At 41.3% G+C, this 21896-nt stretch overlaps 1 protein-coding gene across 13 annotated transcripts in view; it reads right to left on the reverse strand.

Moving 5' to 3' along the window:
• The window catches only part of ZMIZ1 (zinc finger MIZ-type containing 1), a 334738-nt gene that overhangs the window by 40459 nt on the left and 272383 nt on the right, over positions 1–21896 (reverse strand). For 12 of the 13 annotated variants that reach the window (XM_072931008.1, XM_072931003.1, XM_072931004.1 and 9 more), the window contains one exon: positions 10894–11038. In XM_072931008.1, coding sequence (XP_072787109.1) covers positions 10894–11038 — 145 coding nt within the window. Of the gene's footprint in view, positions 1–3361; positions 11039–21896 lie in introns of all 13 variants that reach the window. The other variant, XM_030275913.4, reaches the window with a different exon arrangement.

The raw sequence follows: 21896 nt of genomic DNA on the forward strand, positions 1-21896 counted from the left end.
CCACCTGAAGGGTAACTGACACACACAGAATTCACACAAACGTTCAACTTTCTCAGTTGAGACACCAAGATGAGCAGGTAATTGCCACTGGAACACTGACTGTCATTTCTCCCACATCTTTTGTCACCCATGGACTCCTTGAGAGGAGAGCATCTCATGACAAGGTGTCAGGTGTCAGAGAATGACAGAGGCCAAACATGGCTTTGCAATAACACATTGCAAAAAATCAGAACTGGCAAAATACAACCCAAAACTGGGGCTGCTAATCTGTTCCTGTGTCTGCACCTTGCTCTGCCTCTGAGCAGATGTGTGCTCATGGTGCTCAGCACCCCTTGCCTGTATTCTTGGCCAGAGCCTCTAGGTGACACTACTTTAATACAAACAAAACCAAAACAATTTCCAAACAAGGCTCCTTGCTCCCCTCTTTCTGCCCTATGACCTGATGCATCTGCAGTGGAAAAATATCACAAATCCCACATTCAGAACAGGCAAGAAAGCCCCAGATAATTGAAGCACCAAGACATGAGTTTCATGTCTGGGTTGTCTCACAAGTCAGGCAGCTCAGCTTCTTTCATTCTGGTTTAGTTTTTTGTAATTTGGGTTTCTTGAGAGAACACCACTCATGTAGCTTTATTTATTAATATGGATTCAGTTTGCAAGCTTTCTTGATTAGGACACCACCATGAACCTAACATTAGAAACTGGGAAAAAGGATTGGGAGAAAGGTAGCTTGAATCCTTTCTGGAACATTAGTATTTCATACCAAAAAGGCAGTTCAAATTTAGTATTTGCACTACACCAGGCAAATCTAATGACTCAATAAGCTAGGAATTGCTGACAACCTGCTCGGAAATTACAAATCAAATGTGGTTTTTTTTTTCCTTTTGATCAAAGTTCCACTGAAAATATCCCTGGCCTTGAGCATTAATTTGAGAAAACCTCACTGTGACAACTGAAACCCAGAATTTGTTTTCACTTAGTGTCAATCAAAAATATTTTGGAGATGTGTTTTTATTTTCTTTGTGAAAACTACTAGATATTTAGAAGGAAACAGCTGACTTGTCATTTTTCCATTGAGATTTTTTTTCCAAGCAACAAAGCTAGCACCTCCCCACCTGAGATACATGCACCATCTTCATGCACTTACAGTGCTTGGCCAATGTGTTTCAACTTGAACACCTCACATTAGTTTATAGTCTAGGTGACAATTACTATAAACAAATTACTATTCAAAAACACAAATCACAAAATTTAACCAACATATCCCTTGACCTTTTGTGCCATGTTTTCTGTAGGCCCTGTTAACCACTCTAACAATTTGTTGTCTGTTCACGCAGAAGAACGTGGCAGAGTCAGGAGACACCGATGTGGAAAGAACATGAAGACAACTTAGAGTCAGCAAGGCTATATGATGACATATTGTAAAGGAAACAAAAAGTAAGTACCTCTGTACATCACACATGATGTACAGAACCAAACTAAAAGCTGATGTTGTGTGCAAGTACCCTAAACTTTTTACACTCAAGACGAGGAAAGCAAGAGGGTAGTGTAATCAGTCTGTACACTAATAACTGATTTCAGATGGCTAGCAAGAATTAGCTTTTGATCAATGCCATCTATGTGATTCACACATTCCTGAAATACATTCCTCTATCTTGCATTATTATCTGAAGATATTTTAATTGTATTGACATAAATTAAGGCACCATCCTGCATTTCACTAAGCAAACACCTAAAACACAATCCCATCCAAACCACTGGCTGTTTTTTTTTTGTAATGTTAAAATGGAAAAAGCCAATTTGGAAGTATTCTGCAACACTTTATTTCCCTCTGCTTCTTAATGATGTGACAACCAGATTTTACAAAGAAAATACACAGTTCCAAAAAATATCCCATTGTGATTTCTCAAGTTTGTTGATTTCCTCCACTCTTTTCAACTAGATGAGTATTGAGTATGTTCTCTAACTCTTTAACTTATCCCAACTCCAAACGCACTACAGAACCATGCCCAGTCCCTGCCTATCAAGAAAGAATTACCTCAAGTGTTGTTTCAGTACTGGATGTTGCCTGTACCATGAAAAGGAAGACTGAAAGCAGTTAGAAATTTCATCATTCACTGTAAAAAGAAGGAGGCTGTTTTCTGGCAAACTGTATGAGAATACAGAAGCACTCTGAACCCCTTCTAGGTGAGCAGATGTAGGTGAAGCAGTCAAAAGGTGAAGGCAACAAGCCATTTATCAGCTCAGTGGTTTGGATAGCACCTGCTGCTAGCAGGTGGCTATCACCCCCTGCCTCTGCTCTTTTAAATATCCACACACACATTTATAATAACCATTCATGCAGCCACACACACACATGCACAATACAGGCATTTGCATGGAGACTGAGACAGCAAAGCCGAGCTGGCAGTTCAGCAGGTGATGCAAAGTACCTCTGGAAGCTGAAAGCCCTTAACTTTTTCTTTATATCAGTGACAAGGCCTGTGAGGCCTGCATGACTTATGACTGCACAAGGTGGGAATGCTGCCTTCCATTTCACACTGGGTTGCTACAGATCGGGCTGTGACACGCTCGCTGCTGTGCTTCCTGGCGCCTTACTCTACACTCAGTGTCATCACTTACAGCCATGCCTGCAAGTCTCATGCTGCTCAGCAAGAGTTACTGCATCTGATTTTAACTCCTGAAATTAGAAAAATGCATTAGGCCAAATAATTAGATGAATTCTTAAATTTTTGAACCTGCAAAACCCCACATCTCCCCTTACATGCACATACAGTCCTGCTTCACTACAGATTTCACATATGTCCATGCACATGTGTGTGCACACGCAAAGATACAGAGATAACACAACTTATTTCTGTCCATGTGGAATAAACGATCACACCTATGCAGGTAAGAAACAAAAATGCTACTGAGACTCACTCCTGCCTCTAAGAAGCAGAAGGGGTTACATAGTCTGGCACGGGGACTACAGCATCCATCTGATAAAAGGAAAAAAGATTAAACCATCACACCCAGCTCTATTGTCACACAAGTAGACCATGCAATGCATTACTACAGCCCAGATTACAGTTACAAAATCCACCGGTAACAGCCCTGCTATTAACATGCCACCTGTTACCTTTTTCAAAATGCTGAAATTATCTTATGATCATTTTCAGCTTGACAAATGCAGTTTAATCTTTATTGCATCTCACAGCACAGATCTGCTTCATCCATGTCTTATTTATCTCACGTGTGTCGGAATGCAACCCCGAGCCCTCAGTCCCCCCCTGCCACCAGGCATTCCTTCTGCTCTGCTTTATCAATATACCTGGGTTTCCATATCCGACTGCTCCTTTACAATAAAAAACACACCCACCCAGTATTCTACCATTGCCTGTTGCCTTGGTAATCCAAATGCCTGGGTACTCGCTGATTATCGGCGAATGAGACTCGCATTGTTCACACCGCAGCGCGTCTGCTATGTTAATGTGAGATAATGGCAGCCAGAAGACTCCTTTTGTTCCCAGCTTTGCTGTTTATTCATAGTGCCTGGAGGTCAGCGACTGCTACAACAACCGGGGAAGGAACCGCTGAGAGCGTGAGCAGATTCCACTTCTGCTTTTGCCTCTGAGACAGGGGGAAACACGAGCAGCCCCGCACAGCGAGAAGGGCACCGGGAGCTCTGCAGTCTGACTCACGCAAGGTGTAGCAGGCGGCTCGGAGGAAGATGTGATGGACTTGCACTTCCGAGATTTTAGATGAAGCTGATTTACGCTCCCCGACAACAGAAAAAAACCGCTTTCTTCGAGAGGCACGGCGGGAAGGGAGGGAGAGAGGGCGGAGGGAGCAGCACAGCACCGCCGCAACTCACGGGAAGCGAGCCGGGCTGGGGGCTCGGGGCGGCCGGGAGCGGGGACAGCCCCGCCGAGCCCTGCGGGAGCGGCCGGGCCGGGACCGGGGGCAGGGACCGGGGACAGGGACCGGGGACAGGGACCGGAGCGCGGCGGGCGGGGACGGGCGGCAGGGCAGGGCAGGGCAGGGCAGGGCAGGGCAGGGCAGGGCAGGGCAGGGCAGGGCAGGGCAGGGCAGGGCAGGGCAGGGGCAGCCCGGGCAAGTGACCCGGCCGGGGAGGACAGCGGAGGGGCAGCTCTGAGAAGCGTCTCCGCGCTCTGCCTGCCCGTCAGGGCAGTTTGGGAATGCTGTCGGTGACACAGGGACACGGGCAAGCGAACAGTCACATTGCATCTCCCCTGACGCGCTAAGTGGGAACTGAGAGCACGAACAAGCTCTAGTAGCTTCTCCGCATTCCCAGCCTGGTGGAGACGAGGACATTCAAGACGGTGCCCCGGCTTGAGCTGCTCCTTAGCCCCGAACAGCCTTTTCATGGGGAGACACCACCGATTGCTGCTAAAGGCACTGCCGGCATCTAATTAATGTCACCGACCCATCTGCCCAGGTTGCTGATGCGCTCTGTCTGCCGAGCAGGCTTTGTTGTCACATCTAGTGAAAACCAGCCAGGAAGGTCTTTGCTTGAATTGCTAGCCTTTTTTTTTTTTTTTTTTTTTTTTTTTTTTGGAAACCATTAGAAAAGCCCTCCACCACTGCAAACAGTAATGACTATTTCCTTTTGCGATTCTGAGAGATTTGAGAATCCAAGTGTATGGCAGTAGCAGGAATACAACTGGCAAAATTGAACACCGGGAAATCAACCCTTTTGTAATCTATTTACAGAGAAATCTTGTGGAGGGTGACATTTTTATGTAAGTGAATGTATAGCAGACACATGTAAAGAAAAGGCAGCAAGAAACACATCAAGTCTTAGACAAAATATACATCTGTGATTCTGCTGCCAGATTATAAAAAAAAAAAAAAATCCAAAAATCGTTTAAAAAGACAAGGTATTTGCTGTAATTTATGTCAGTAATTTTTACGTGCCAGACTGTAAGCTCCCTCCCTGCTTAGAAGCCATGTCACCTCCTGGCAGGCAGGCTGGAGCGCGATGCTCACAGCGCGGTACCCAGAGAACAGCTACTCGCACCCAACTCACCCTGTGCTGAACCCGGCCCTCCCCCAGCCCTTCTGCGCCTGCAAAGCGCTGCTAAACCTCTCCGGGAGAACTGATGCTGCGCAGGCTGAAGGGCACTGACTTGGTTCTGATGTTCCCTATCCAAAGGTGTTCAATCCAGTTAAAAGACTCTCAATGATTTCACTTAGTTTTGCAACAAAGGGCTAGGCAAAGTATAGCTTTCAGTGTCCCCACAGGCTTTTCGTCAAAATGGTTAAAAACCAGGAGTCTGCCATTGTTAAATGATTTTTAACCTTACTGCCACCAGAAATCAGTTGGTTTCATCGAGAACAAGTGACAGAAGGTACCTTTCCAATATGCTTGAAGAGGAAAATCATGTACACCCAGCACATATCACCTGCTTTTGAGAGCAGACCTCATGCAAAGAACCATGATACTCCCATGATAATCACTCAACATAAATCATAATTGACCAGATATTTTCAGGAATTAGTTGTTCAATATGGCCCAAACATGAGAACGATACCTGTCTATTCAAAGCTGTTGCCATATTTTAAAAACTAACATAGACAGCTTGAGAAGATCAGATTTTGTCTCAGTCAGCAGACACACCTTAGATAATATTTGTCTAGTGTTTACTTATAAAAATATCAGCTGTCACTTTTTAATTAAAAAAAAAAATCACAAACTAAAACCATAAGTCGACAACATCTACAGGGAAAAGAAAGTACATAGCCACTTACACGTACTTATCAGAAAAAAACCCCCACTGAATTATAATAGTCCCGCTTCATATTAATTTTATTACAACAGCATTCACATTGACTCATCAATTAATAGAGAAGACCTGTTTTCACATCTGTGCAAGGCACTGTATACACACGAAAAGATGATCCTTATCCTATACCTTTTACCAAGCATATAAAGAATACATATTGAAAACAAGTTACCCATTATTGTTTCCTGTTACCACAAGAACTGACCACAAACTCATCTAAGAGGAAATGGAGATTTTTCACATTAAAATATTCCATATTTAATTATTAACAGCTAATGGTTATATGGTTATACACTTATCAGTTTTCAAGGAGAAGGTACTCATAATTTTCTTTTAGCTTCAACAGGCTCAAAGTTTTCTTCCACCTCCTCCCCATTAAATGTTTCACTTAAAGGATGAGATGGACAAACAACACTTGGGACAATACTTTGGAGCAATTAGTAATTAGTTTTATCTTTGGAATGCTTAGAGCATAAGCAGACTATGTTGAACACATTTTCTGGGGTTTTTTTAAGAAATGGCACTTCTGCAGAAACATTTCTTGATTCTGAATTCTTCCCTATTCTCTCCTGGTGGAAAATATTAATATTTCTTGACATAAAGGAAACCAGAAAAAACAGCAAAGCTACTTTTGCAGAATCAGAAGTAATACAGGTTTCTTTACTGGGTAGGTTATATTCTTTTATATTAGGATTTACCATCTGTTCACTCCCTAATTATATTTATTTCACAACTCCACAACCAAAAAGATGAAAAGGCTGTGAAACAATTTTATCTTTTACCTCAAGAGGTATAAATTCTTTTGCAAAGTTTTTCCCTGCATACCAGAGCCACAAGACATAATGGCTTCATAAAAGTGTATATGTGGCAACTGACCTCATCCAGACATTTTTGAACTGACTATCACTGTTGGTCAAAACAGCCTATGACACAAAATTGAAAAGGTAGCAGCTTTTACAGAATTTCTGACACTGTTTGTACTAACTAATATGTTATAACCAGTTCACTCCTGATTGCTAATGATCATAGAGCCAGTCCTTACCACTCTGTAAAAATTTAGATAGAATTACCATTCTTTTCCAAGAGCTCCTATGAAAGTTTGAAAGTTGAGCTCTTAGGTTTAAATTGGAAGAAAAAAATGGACAAAATGAGAATCAAAAGCAAACACTCTTTATGACAAGTCTAGCCACTAAAAGTATTTATGATTTCCTGAACATAAAACATTAACGATAATAAATAACACATCTACTGTATGATTGAATTAATGTTTAATTTCATCTACTGTTCAATTTTCTCTAAACCCTTAGTACTAAGCAATTTGTGATAAAAATAACATTATCTTCATATTTTTCATCAAGAATGACTGACCTATAGAGGCATTACCACCCATCGGTCACTAACTGTGAAACAGCTGGCAATTAATACATGAGACCAAAATCTGGAGCAAGAGTGAAGCCAGTAAGAACTCCACAGATGCTCATGACAACACACTAAACTGCACCTAACAGCTGTCTATTTCTAGGTGGTTTTGTTGACAAATAAGCTTTATTACAAGCTGTGCAAGAAATGAGAAGCCCCCCAGAGCTTGCCTTAGTCAGACTGACCTGAAAATGAACTAGGGTGCAATTCCTGCTGGGATTGATTGGAACTGTACCCATTTCAACCAAGATTCAATTTGATACACATGTAGAGGTCCACCACTTAATGCAATGAAGTGTAAAGTAGGAACTTCATCAAAGCATTGGAAGGTGTATAATGACAATCATTTGTACTTATATAGCAGTGTTTGCCAAAGATATTAAATTAATTAAAAAATCAGCCACCTTGAGTAGTACCTGTTATTTCAGATAGTTTGTCAGATTGGAAAACCACAACACAAAAATAATTACCCTGCAAGCTGGAAAGCATGAAATTTCACTCCTGTGCAGAAGGGCTAGCTCAAAGAATAGCAGCTCTCCTTAAGATCCCCAGAAATCCATTAAGTAGGACCTTAATTACACATTATACACGATTAAGGAGGTGGATAGGTCCTTCAATACAGGCGTCACTGGTCCTTCAATACAGGAGTAAAGTTTACTCACATGAATCAATAAAACGGTCTAGGGCAAAAATAAAATTTCACATTCAAGTTTGAGCTGACTATTAGACTGCAAAGACTTGAAAAACCCCTAAGATTGGGAGGGGTTTTTTTGACAACCCAGTGCTCATTCTGTTCACAAAACACAGGAGTTTGCAATCCAACCAACTGCCCTACATTATACAGTAGGTATTTAGCTGAATTTTTTTTCTATATGTAACACTTGATTATTCTGTTAATGAAAATCTAAATTTAGAAAGAAATTAGCACAATACAATCCCTACTCTGAAAGCATTTATTGCATTTCTGTACCTCTTTTTATGGCTTACATTCTACTCTCTATAAGTGCATTTAACCAACAGTAACACTGTGAAAGCCCTCCTTGATCAGACTACTTCACTTTTTTCTCATAGCTCGATTACCTTTTAAAAATCAAAGATTGTCCTTAAAAACAGTCCAGACCTCAATTACTTCTAGTGTAAGTGCCCATAGTTTATTAAATATGAATCCTTAGATTTAGAGTCCTGTGATACATTACTGAGTCACAATTTATTTTAAATAGCTGAGCCCTGTTTCAACTTTGAGACTAAGCAGCTGTGTTTCTGTAGTGCCAGCTACATCAGGATTCTAGTCCCCTTACTAGAGCTCTGGGTAATTTCGTTGCTAGCAAAAGGAGCAGCAGAAAAAGCTCTGTGTGGAGTACTCAAGATCATCTGCTGATGGGGAAGGATTTAATTGTATGTCTAATGACAACCAGCAGCTCACATATATCTTACAATGCCTTTGTTAAGTAAGGTTCTTGCATATGCTCTTGGTTGTTCTAATTTAATATCTAGTTATTTTACACAACCTAAAGTAGCTGGCTACATTAATTGTTTCAGGAAATACAAAGCATACTTTTTTTTTTGTTTGGATTAACAGAAAAGTCTTGAGGATTCTAGATAAGATAATGTGAACTTTAATACTGAGCTTTTGACCCAAATGTAATCTAATGCAAATACAAATGGTGCTTCATCAACAGCTTCATCACTGATTGTAGTTAATACCGTACTTAATGGCTTTTCATCTTTTGTTTAATTAAAACAAATGGAAAACTAAATTCTTCTTCAACCCATACTTCAACACTGTTTTATAGACTGATTACAAAGCATGCATGAAAATAAACAGTTCCAGGTGGAAAAAGAAGTTGGAGAGCCACGGGATGTCTCATTCTAATGTACCACCTGAGAGATTTTGAGCAGTTACAGTTAAATTACAGACAACAGCACACGCGAAAGCAGTGATGTAAGTATTCCAAATCCCAAAGTGCCTGCTGCAGCTATTGTATAGAAGAAATTTTGCCACAGAAATTCTTTTTCTAGAGGGGTATCTCATAGGTAAAGAGCAGTAATTTAGAAATCGCTCCCAGTGTCTTCCCCAGTAGAGCATTTCAAAGCCAATACTCAAGAGAAATATGCAGGAACTGCCTAATACTGAGCAGGCTCCTCTACTACAGGCAGAATATTGGATGACTCAATATTGCTGGAAATGCTGGTATTTAGGTTTTCTAGAAGAAAGTATTTCTTTTTTGACGCGTGACAGTTTCAGGGGAAAATTGCCACGAAATAAGTGAGTTGTGCCTATCTTATCTATTATCTAGTAATGTAGCACACAGCCCCTGTGAGATAGTCTTACTTTATAGACTCTAGAGGAACAGAGGCTAAAAGGTCAAATGAGAATCAGGCATCTAAAAACTACAAAACTACACCTAAGAGAGCACATACACTGCACCACATTCTCTGCAGACTGGCTACTAATTCCACTTTGTCTTCTGAAAAGCTTCTCCCAAGCGTAAAATTCTTTTAAAACATTAAGTTTTCTTTGGTTTTTAGGTTTTGTTTTTTTTTTTTTTTTTTGAGTGAGTTTACAATCAGTCATTTCACAAGCAACTAAAAAAGAGTAAATCTAGGTACTCTGAAAAGCCAGCAATGATATAATTATTTTTTTAAAAAGGACTTTATTTATCAAAAAAAAGGACTTTATTTGTTCTCAAGGGCTAAAATAAAATGCATAGTTATTGCATGGTTTTCCCAAAAATGCAACAAAAATAACAAAAAACTATCCAACCCAAACCCCAAAAGTTGCTTTCAGACAAATTTCATATGCAAATGCACTGGTACAAAGATGTCCCTAAGCTCTATTCTAACACAAAAAGTTCAAGTTAGTTAGGCTATCACAGAACTTAGGTACAAGGAATTTAGACTCATTACACTCTCATAGTCCTTTACTAACAAAAAAAAACTCTACACTAAAACAAATGTATTCTATTTGTGATTTCTTTAATGTGATGCTGAGGTAAAGAAAGCCTTCGAAAAAACTCCCAGAAACATAAAGCACAGAATGAATGCTCAATCCTGTCTGCACTTTATCTCCAGGTTTTGCTTTGACCTAGGTTGTGCAGACAAGAAATACAAATAGTGCTCCTCTACATAATTTGGTAATCAAAGGCTTCACATCATCTTCTTACAGAATGTCCATGTTTTCTCTAAATTAACACAAGTGCTGTGTGATCCTCACCTGATACAAGACTGTACAGGATATCCTCTGATCCATGGTTACACCCACAGTACAACTGCTTTGCATGCAATATATTTCCAATGATGGTTAAAACACAGAACATCAGTGAAATGTTTTCAATGTCAAGAAAAGCCAGTTGTATTTAAATAAACATCAGGCAAGTGTCTGAGGAGAGACACGATGTACAAGTTTATCTCTAGGGCATAACTTGAAGCTTCAAAGCATGCCCACTTGATCTGAGCACAGATTTGAAGAGGGAAGTGTCACTTCACTATGCACGGGGGCAACAGCAAAGAGAAAATCTGAGTTTCTTGGTGCTTGCTGTAATTACAGATACCCTGCTGTCCATAGTGCTGAGCAGTGCATGAAACAGCATCGCTCCCCCCAGCAGTGGTGACAAGCATTTCAAGGGGCAGATCTGCCACACAACACGCTGCCCAGACTGCACTGCTGGGCTGGGCCCAGACTCACCTGTGAGAGAGGGTGGGTTTCATGGAGCTCATAGAGTTCATGGGGGGTTGCATGGGGAGCTTCCCGGGAGGATCGTTCTGCCGGCTTTTCTGGTGGCGAAGCAGCAGGAGCCGTCCCAGCTCCTCACACCACGATGAAAGCAGTGCTGTGCAAACAGAAGAAATGACAGTGAGCACACATCCGAGGAACCAGCAAAGCCCAGTGCAGGTGCAAGCCACTGTAACAGGAATCACGAGCTAGACAAACAGCATGAGTGCAAAGCTTGTACATGAACCACCACTCACACTTCTATCCTATCAAACTGAGTCTGGAATTGCCCTACATTATCATTAGAACATTTTTACCTAAGTTACAAATATTCTGCATAGCCCAGGAGGCAAAAGAGAACTTGTCCAAGCACCACAGAGATGAAGAATGGATGAAGCAAAAGGACATGGGATAGTTGTTACACGTAAGATGCAGAATAATTCAATTCACACTAACGGAAACACAACAAAAACATAGAGAAGACATCATTTACAGAGGGGAGCAAAGAGAAGAGATCTCTTTTCTGTTCAGCTGATTTTGTTCATAAGATTAATTGGAGAGAAACCCATGTGCACAAATTAATTTCCAAAACTGCTATGAGCTACCAGTCTTGAATAGATAAACAGGAGAATGATGTATGGATACAAAGTTAGGCACTTAAATCTATATCTGACCCAGCACAACCCCTAAATGTGTATTTCCATTATGTGCCTAATCTTGTAGTCAATGAGGATAATTCTGTGCTTACAGGAAAATTACGCTTATGAACTATGAAGACGCAGAGATTTCTTAGAGGGAAGAAGAGCTTGCAACTCCTTCTAAAGACATGAAAAGGGTCATTATTCCTGAAAATGTGACCTCTCCCTTATGCACCCACACTCAGAGAGACCAGGCCCTGTTACAGAAACTACCTACTCTGTAGCAGTGCCCAGAAAGTGACTACAAGTGAAACCTGGCTCCCATGAGTGCACCCAGCCAAGGCATCCCACGAAAGCCTCCAGCAACACCCACCCGAGCCTCAAAGCTGCCTGTTTGATTCCAGCATCAGAAGTGACTCTGGTAAAAAGTCAGCCAGGTATGAGAACACAGTGAGGAGTTTAACTGGAACAAAGTGCAGACTAATTGAAAAATCCTGCAGTGGAAAGAAATCAACTTCTCAAGTGTAAGTGTTTGGGCTTTTTTCTTCTTTAAAGGGTGCTTTACAAAAACCCTCTGAACAAAAAATGCTTCATGTTTAATTTTTAACTAAGTGCCTTCCCGAGGTGCTGCAAACTGAACACAAATCAATGGATTATATGGGTGGGTGAGAACCAGAAGACTACTGAAAACTCAAGATGCCATAGCGGTTTAGGGCAGTAAGAACTCTAGATGTAATTTCAGGCTCGCGCATTTAAAAGAGACAAGTACAGAATCCTATAAAATTGAGGCTCCTGTTTTCATGTCTTAATTTTCTAATGGTTGTCTTTTCATCAAATAACAATCATAAGGAGTAGCTAACTATCATTTCAGGGTACACCATCTTCTTTTCCCAGTAGCTACTCACATGTATGGTTAACACAGAACAAATTCCAAATTCCAACTGTAAAGTCATATTTGTGGGGCAGAACAAGGAACTTGCTTTACCAAAAACATGCTCAAGTATGGTTTTTCAGTACAAGAAACAATTGGATTTTCTCAAGTTAAATGGCCACACAAGAAAAACATTTATCGCCTGGGCCATTGCTGTGAATTTATCACACATATACACAAAGAAGGGGCAGCAATTTTATTGCATTTGGACAAGGAAGAGGTAGCAATTTTATTGCATTTATCAAGCAGAAGGTCAAGAGCCGTGTTTAGGGAGGCATTTTAGAGCTCTGCTGTGACAAAAGGGGGACATCGCTTCTTTATGCAACTAAATATGGTCACTCGGAAACTGTCAGCCTCACACAGAGCCTACAAAAAGCATTCCCTCAAGCTCTGCGAAATGTTCCAGCAACGAGTGTCAGTCTAAGCTGCTTCTCTATTAGCCAAGGAATCTGTCAACAAGCATTTGATCAAATTATACTCACCTTTTATCCCAGGCATATCATTACTAATGTGCCAGTAACAAAGGCCCCCCTCCCTCTTTCCAGCCGCCTGGAGATACAAATTCCTGCCTCACAGGGTTTCTTCCCTTGCCCACAGCCACTTGAGCTGGGAAACAAGAACAAAGTGTTCTGCTGAACACTTAACGCAGCCATCACGGAGTAATAGTGGATGAGTAATAGTGGATGCTGAGCACTTTCACAGCCGATGTAATTACTACAGAATCATCCATCTTAGACGAGGCTATGATGGGAGAAGGGAGTTGCTCCTTCTGCACACCTATGTGCACTTGACAAGTAAGATAAAAAGCAACAACCCAATGGATCTGAGGGCATGAATCTGCAAACAAAAGCCAAACCTGCTTGGAAAAAAAAAGCAGTGTAACTCCTGGAAAAAGACTATGCCAATGAGAGCATTGCTTTGGTGAAGTGAAGATAAGAAAACATCTTAATGTGTTGTTATTATTATCAACATCCAGTAAACAGATTTATAAAGGGCGAAGTGTAAACCATCAAAGAACGAAGAGGTCCTCAAGATAAGCTGGATGGTTTTATTCTACAGGTTATCTGGAGAGGACTCATGTTTTTAGAAACTAAGAGACTACAGCTAAAAAATCTAGCAAATTTACTCATCCCTATCACATCACTCGTTATGGTTCAACCTTTCCTCCCTCGGGACATTTCAACTCATGTACTGTGTATAATAATCACTCTCTTCCCTGTGTTGGCACTTGTACACGGAATGAAAACAAAGCTGTTTGTAGCCACCTTAGGAGTTACCAGTGACCTGCTCTGTCTTCCCTCTAACGGAGTCTGCTCCCTTCTGCTGGAACACACAGGGCAGGCTCCCATCTCTCCTGCCCCATCCACCTCTGCTGCTCTGCTCTCTGCTCGGTAAGATGAACGTATACCCTGCCAACACACATCTGGTACAGCTGGCTTCTGGAGAACATCACTTCCTGGGCTATTCAAGCAAGATAAAACAAACTCAAAATGAATTTACAGATTACACTATTCATCTTTAGTGTACTTAGTTACTGCTTTTTATGCTGACAGTATTAGGCGTATCTCAACTCATTTACACTCAAAGCACGAGAATTTCAGTATCATACTATAATGAACAGATAAAGCAGCAAGCACAAAGGACAGCTACAGATGGTGCCAACAGTCAGTCTCACCCTCTCATAGCACAGCCAAGCAGCTGCTTTTCCTCCCCCTCCACCCCTCCTCCTTGTACAACAGGAGCACAGATTTTGCAGATGGACCATCCACACCGTCTCTCGCAGCCCCTTGCTGCGGCAGTTTAATGATCAGATTTAAATCCTGTTCCTCTGCTGCATTGCTACAATGTCCCTTGCATACAATGATGTGTTGTTCCTGCTTAAGTTGAACTCAACTGTTGCAATGAGAGGAAAGGAAGAATCCTTACATGTGCACACAGCCCCCAAGAAACCCTCTACACAGCCCAGGTGTAAAATACAACCTGGTCAATACACCAAAATTGACATTTTCTTTCAACCCCTGATCAGTCACAGAGGGCTCTGCTAGCTCATGCAAAAAGATACAGAATAACAGCAATCAAATAACATACGGACAGTTTAAGTGTATTCACACATTTATTTGGCTTAAAGGGACATTCTCTGGGATGATTGGTGCAATATTTGACCTACTTTTCTCCATCTGCAAAACCTGTATCATTCTTAATGGGATTGCGTTTCACTTTTAGCACTGATCTATTTCCATAGGAATAAATCAATACTGATTTGCTAATGACAACTGCGTTAAGAAACCAACACAGACATGAGCAGCCTCAGCTTTCACATTTGTAAAAAGCAAAAATACAGATTTAAAAATAAGAGAAATTTAAATTACAACTAGCCCAAGGGGTTTCCCTAAGGATGCAAGAGAAAAAAATCAGTTCAGAGATACTCAGCTTGCTGCTACCCAGTCCCATTTTTGTTTTTCTATTCTGTGAAGAGGACCAGACATCGCGAGAGTGTCTCAGCACAGAATGTGACTGACCTCTCCTTAAAATACTCATAAATACTCCCACGCACCCAAAGTTGGCAACATTTTAAGTCTTTCTAGATGTGTCCAAGAGTTTTAAATTCTTTCATTGAAAAAAATCATAAGACACCGTAATGTATCCACTTTGGGATCTGGGGACAAGGAGGGGAAAGAAGGCTAGAAAGCAGTTTTTTTCCCCCCAGTCGGCCCAAGTCACATTTTAAGCATTTCTCTGTAACCACAGAGCTAAGCCTTGCTTGAAAGAGAAAGGAAGCAATTGTTATTTAATCCCTTGCCTCTAGGAGCCAAGTCTTTAAGAACATGCCAAATATCACAAGATTTGCGACACAATTATTAGGACCGGCCACATCCCCTGGTACTGTTCCTTTCCTGTAAGGGCCCTTTTGTGCTGAAAACCTGCCAGGCAGTACAGAAAGAAAGGCCTCCACTGCTTGCTCCGTGGCACCTTTCCATCCCTCACAGCCACGACTGCCCATCACCCAGCAGCAATATCACAACTGCTCTGTAAGTGCTGGGGCCCTTCCATTTGGAAATCAAGGAGCTTGAGCTGGGTGAAGCCACAGATCATGCCCAGGCTGCTTGCCCCACTAAATACTTCTTGACAACAAATGATGCTGGCATACCTGTAAATACTACACGATGGATGCTGATAAAGCAGGTCAAATGTCATTTTATAGCCATAGCACAGAAGAGTGGAACAGCCCATTATAACCCTTTTTGGGCCAGGGACCAGAAAAAGTCAAGAAACCAGGGTGTGCAGTCAATGCTACCCCAGAGAGGCACTGCTGCATTTCACCAGCTGCACCCAGCCCAGCCCTGGGAGCTGCAATCTGGCACTGCAAAGTGCCACAGTAAGCACCTCCGAGTGCAGGAGCTGCAGCTCCCTAGAAAGCAAAATACAGAGAAGCACAGTGCTAATCTATTTACCCATTATGATACCCTAGTATTAGTTACAGCTTATCACCTCAGTAAATCGCTGCCTCTTGTTAGGGAACATGCTTAAAGGTGCAGCAAACTGTTATTTACAGGCAGACACTGTATTTACAGCCACAAAGGCAGGTGAGGAGGGGATAGGACAACAGCTCAGTAATTTCAATGCCTTCTGCTTCCCGGGAGACTGCTGGAAGAGCACAATAGGATTACTGCTTCCTTGCTGCAGTTAAGCTGCAGTAGATAGTTCAATAGGCAGACTGGCAGATCCGTATTTCTTATTCGCTGCAATGAAAATATTAGGAAAAAAGGAGGAGTTTGATTTGGAGGACTATCTGTTCAGCACCATCTCACTAGATTGGTTTCATGTCTCAGAAGGAAATGCATTTGGCTGAAAAGATATTTACAGCATAAGAAAATACATCATTTTTCACCAATCATATCCATTAATTTTATATTGCTTTTAGAAACAAGTTTGTATTTTTCTACATGGAGAATTTCAGATAAGTAGAATACAGAGCTACCGAGTGCTTTCTGCTCTCTCCTCTACAGACTGTAATCTAAATACAGTTTTTATAAAGCATCCAGTGAGGTAATTTGATGGGGAGGAAAGGAAAGCAGCAATGAGATGTGAATTAGAGAAGTGGAAAAAACTATTGTGTTGGTTATTTAGAGAAGTTATTTTTTCTATATAGAAAAATGGAGACTATATCACGTTTGGAAAAATCCACTGAAAATGTTAACTATGTAAAGCTGAATATGCTGACAGTATTAGAAAAATAAGGTCAATTGCATTAAAAGGACGGAATCTTTGCAGTTTTGTGAAACTGGAAATCAGAGGTTTTCCATGTGTTTTAAAAGCCATTTTGCTTTTTAAGAACTAGGAAACTGAGAGAGGGAGAAACCACTCATGTCAAACTATTTCAAGGACTGATTTTTCTGCAGCTCTCCTCCTCGCAGACCCCAGCAGAGCCTGGCAATGGCCGGCTCACCTGTCGGCCAGTCGGTCACGGCAGCAAAGCACGGACACAAACCCGGGATGTAACAGTCCATTAGCAGAGATTTGTGTTTGTCCCTCCTCTGCAGTTCTCCCAAGGCACTGCTCCATGGCCTGGCCCTGCCACAGACCAGCCCTACCCCATCATTACATGAACTTCTGCTCAGTGTCTGCCTCAACACTGACAGCACTAAAAGAGTATATACAAAGCCAATTACAAAGCAAAAGTACTAATTTCTCAGCAGTCTGCTGTTCAACATGGACTCAAACCAATCCCAGGGAGTCCATCCCTCCTCCCAGGCCTTCTCTCCTGCTGCCAGCAGATGCCCACTTTGCACACAGCAGCCCAGGCACAGAGCCAGTGCTTACTCCCAGGTGTTTACTGCGACCTCATCCCAGGAGGTTTGCACCTCAACTGACTGCTTTTCTGGAGCACCTGTGGATTGTGACTGCTCTTCTTTATCAGGCAAAATCAGTGATGTTAGCTTAGAAGTCCAAGTAAGTTGGATGAAATTGACTGATTTTATTGATAAAGTGCCAGCACAAACCTGCTCCCTGTAGGGAGGAGAACCCCCTCCAAAGGCACACAGATTTAAAAAGTTCTCATCCCAGCAACTGCACAACAAACTGCATGGAACCTGAATTCCCCAGCAGAGCAAAGGGGCAGCTGGCTCAGATCCTCTTTTGGGAGGCATGAACTACCCTGCTAATGACAACAGGAACACAAAGTTGACAGCCACAATTCAACACTGTGGAACAAGGCATGATACACATTTCTAACCATAATATCCGAGTAACGCCTTTTATCAAGAATGCCTCCTTCATTACACGATAGCTATAGCTGTGTCCTGCAGAAATATACAGCTTTGCCCCAGTAGGATCTATAATGCAATTATGTATCACAATTAAAAAACAAAAAATCATGCAGGTTTGTAGGAAAATAGATAATGAAGGGAACACCTAATTAAATTGAATGTAGTATCACATTAATTAACAGAGGTTTTATTCAATAAAACCCTTACTGCAAACCTGAGAGTTACTCAGCATGTGATTTCAGTACTGCTGCATGAGACTGACACCATGTACAAAGTCTGGTCTTGAATATGGGTCCAGCTTGCCTTGGCATATCTTCAATTCTTCACAAATACCTCTCAAGCCTTCTCCAAAGGCTCTTGCCAACTGGAATAGTACATGCTGGAGACACAGATTTGAATACTGCTATCCTCACCTCATGCCTTCAGTGGAACTGGGATTCCCTCATTTCCTTCTACACTTGCCAAAACCTGGCAGAGGATCTTACCAGATTCACTACATTAACTTTGAAGTAATACTTTACAAAATATAGCAACAATGGCTCAATTTGGCAAGCATTCTGTACAGATCCAGATAAAATATGTAAACATCTCATTTAGGCTTAGCTCTGCCCAAGCTGCTACATCTGAAAGCACGGCCCATTATATAAAGAGAAGACAATACTGGTGAAAGGCTACCAGCAAGTGAATCTTGGATAAGGCTTTTCAAGGAAATGCACTCCAATCGCATTAGACTGCTTGTTTTCTTACTCATCCAATTGTTGGTTTCACTGCTTAGACTTCAAACAACAGCATCTTTCATTACTGCTGTACACTTCTGTTTTGTAATACCAGTTCTAGTCATCAACAGATTTCATACATAATCCAGACACCTGAAAAATGGGACTGACACACTTGAACCCATCTTTGTCTACAGACAAAGCAGTGACCTACAGGTGAGAGGCTCAGTTTCATTAAATCCATCCTCAGTCCTCCAATTACTACTGTAAACAACTCCTGAGCAAACGGCATCACTAACACCTAAAAGTGCTAGGAAAAAACCCAACAGATAATTTAACAAGAGCTGGAACACAAGGAAGTCATGCCCAATCAGAACAATGATAGACATCTGGGAGAGGGAAAACCTGGTGTCTGTCATTAAAAGAAAGAAAGGAATACCTGCAGAATTGGAGGTTCAGCTTCCCATCATTGAAACCTAATCCAAATTATTCAAAAGGACAGCAAAAAATTAATACCAACCAAAACTGACTTTTCAGAAACAAATCATGCCTTACCTCTGTACTTTCTTTATGCTAGCAGACAACAGACCAGGAGCATAGATTAGTTTGATTTTAGTCAGGCTTTAGGGCTGCTTAACATGACATTCTCATAATAAATGGGAACAAACAAGGGAAATTAAGTCTAGCTGAACACAACATAAAATGGCAGGAAACTTAAGGCTTACCAAACTATTAAACCAACAGTCACTAATAGAAATGAGCGTTACCAGATTCCTCAGAGGGCCAGTGAAGGCCGTAGCTGTGCTGTGCTGCCAAAGCACACCCAGCCAAGCCTCCTCGGCTGCATGAGTGGGACCCGAGCCTGGGAGAGGCACAGTTCTTTCTCTCTACTCCACCACAATGTACAGCCACAGAAGGGGGAGAAAAGTAATCAGAATAATTAGAAAAAAATCCTATCAACATACTCTGCAAGAAATGATTACATGGATTAAGGCTTTTGGTGGGCTTGGTTTGAGCTTTCTTTTCCACAAGAGGGAAGATTGACAGCGGCAGTCTGATTTACTGAGTAACAAAGCATTAACTACATCCAAAGCAGAAACACCAATCATATAGAGCTAAAAAAGACACAGGTTAGATATCAGGAGCATGCTAATGCTCTTTAATACCCTAAGGGGTAAGGTGAGGAATTTCCATAAATGGACATGCAGAGGAAGGGTCAGATACAGATCTAGGGAAAAAGGATTCTTCAGCTAAGGGGGCATGGCACAGATGACTTTTTGAAGTCTTTTAGAATCAACTGAAATCTGTGTTTGTGAACAGAGGAAATTCAATCAGTCTGCATTAGAAAAGTATTTAAATCTGGCTTGTATTCACAGTTATCCAAAAAAGACATCTCAGCTACAGTGTGGGAGCTCCTGTAGACTGCTGAAGTGGCCATCCAGCTACATGGTTTACTGGCTAAGTTTTAAAGATGAAAGAAATGGAGAGCAGGTGATGTGCTGAAGGTCACACCATTTGTGACAGAGTCACAGAACAGAGGGGATCATACACCTTCCTCTCTTTGCAAGGAAAAACCACAACCACCACATCAAGGGGTTACTGCTCTGTGCCCGCAGTCTTTGTGCCTGCCATGGAACATTTTCAAACAACTGTAAAACATCTGGAGAGGCTTTCAAGGAAGGGAAAAAAATTACAGAAACCACACAACCAAAATTTATAGCAGAAACGTGTTTCCAAAGTTAACACTGTGCAGCCAGAACTCAGAAGGACCAAAAGCTATTTTAAGAACTTTAGTAGTTTTGGTTCTGCCGTCTTGCTTTTTGTTTTAACTTTTCATTACTTTATATTTTTACAAGAAAAGAATGTTTTATCAGGTGTCCTTTTTTTTTTTTTTTTTTTTTGGTATGACTAGTAATACAAACTTTGCCAATTTTAACTGCATTTTTTTTTAAGGAAAAAAATGCTCACTTTCAAAGTTGGGGGTTACAGGATCATTTTTCATACTCTCCAAACTTTGCAGTTGAACAGAACTAAGCTAGAAGTACTCTAACCCCATCCTTCTACTCACTCGTCATTCTGAAAGAAATATTACAACTGTGTAAAATAACCTCTAAGTGCTGAACATGAAAACAATTGAGGACAGCAGGAAAGAGAAACTCAGCCTGGAGCAGCTTTAGCTTAACTGATTTCTGCTTGAACAATACAGGGCAGACAGACGTGTGCATGCACTACAGTTTCAAGGCAGCAATGCTTCCCATCTCACTGTCCAGTTGATGAGGTAGTTTTCTAACAGAGTCATTACTTCTCTTTTTTCCCCTCTGAGTCCCACCAACTCCACAAACCTTGTCATCTTCCTTTACTAGCAACCTGCTCTGCTCCTCTGGTACTAATCACCTTTTCCTGAGAACTGCCTAATTAATTAACATTCAATTAATATACCAAAGTCAAATACCAAATAATCGTTCCCAAGCTGCGCTGGGAATTTGGTAACTAATCTGAGCAAGAGAAGGGCTTCTGTATCCTTAAAGTTCCATTTCCTCTAGCTATGTCTTCTGGGCTAATGGACATTTCCCACCTGAAATATGGTTATATTACAGGAGCAGACTTTGTGAGCCATGGATGCTCTTGCTAAGGCATTTTGATACCCCTAAAGATTCCACACACACTATGTTTATTTATTACCAAAAAAGAAAAAGTAGCAAATCACCTATGCCCTGCTACAATTAGGGCCACATAGAAAACACAAGCTGGTGTAAAATAAGAAACACCTAAATAACCCTACCCCGATCCTCAGATTATTTTAGCTGTAGTTTCACAATACAAAGTGTTCAGCAGCAATACTGCCTTGAGGTAGCCCCATTTTCTGCTGTCTGTGCCCATGCTCTGCTGTAGCTTGCACACTCCCAGATGTGCTAAAGCATTTCTTTGTGTGACCCCCCTGAGAACCCAACCAGCTTTCTTTTTTTCCCTGCCATTAAAAAAAAAAAAAAAAAAAAAAAAAAAATCAAATCTTCTTTTTCCCTGTCTCTCTTCCTTAAAAATACTTTTTCCTCCAGACATGTATTTGATTTTTCCCTAGCCACATGAAATCCCTGTTGTGGCTGCAGAGGTGGGACCAGGCAGCTGCTCCCTCGCACAGGGCTGGAGTGCACACGGAGCAGCCTCAGTTCAATTAGCTGAGCTACAAGCACACAGAGGGCTGCAGCAAGAGACTTTTATTTAAAAGCCTAACGATGAACATTAGTTCTAGACATATTAGAAATTGCTGTTTCCTTGTCTTCAGGGGCATGTTTATCATTTTACATAGGTAGAAAGAGGTTATCTATCTAAGAGGGGAGAGGTATAAAAATGAATGTGGCTAATTGCTTTTTACAAGCATCTAGGGAAGAAGCTGGTAGAAATCACAGCCCAGACTGATTTTTCA

Source organism: Taeniopygia guttata, chromosome 6, assembly GCF_048771995.1.
Source record: "Taeniopygia guttata chromosome 6, bTaeGut7.mat, whole genome shotgun sequence".
Classification (NCBI taxonomy): Eukaryota; Metazoa; Chordata; class Aves; order Passeriformes; family Estrildidae; genus Taeniopygia; species Taeniopygia guttata.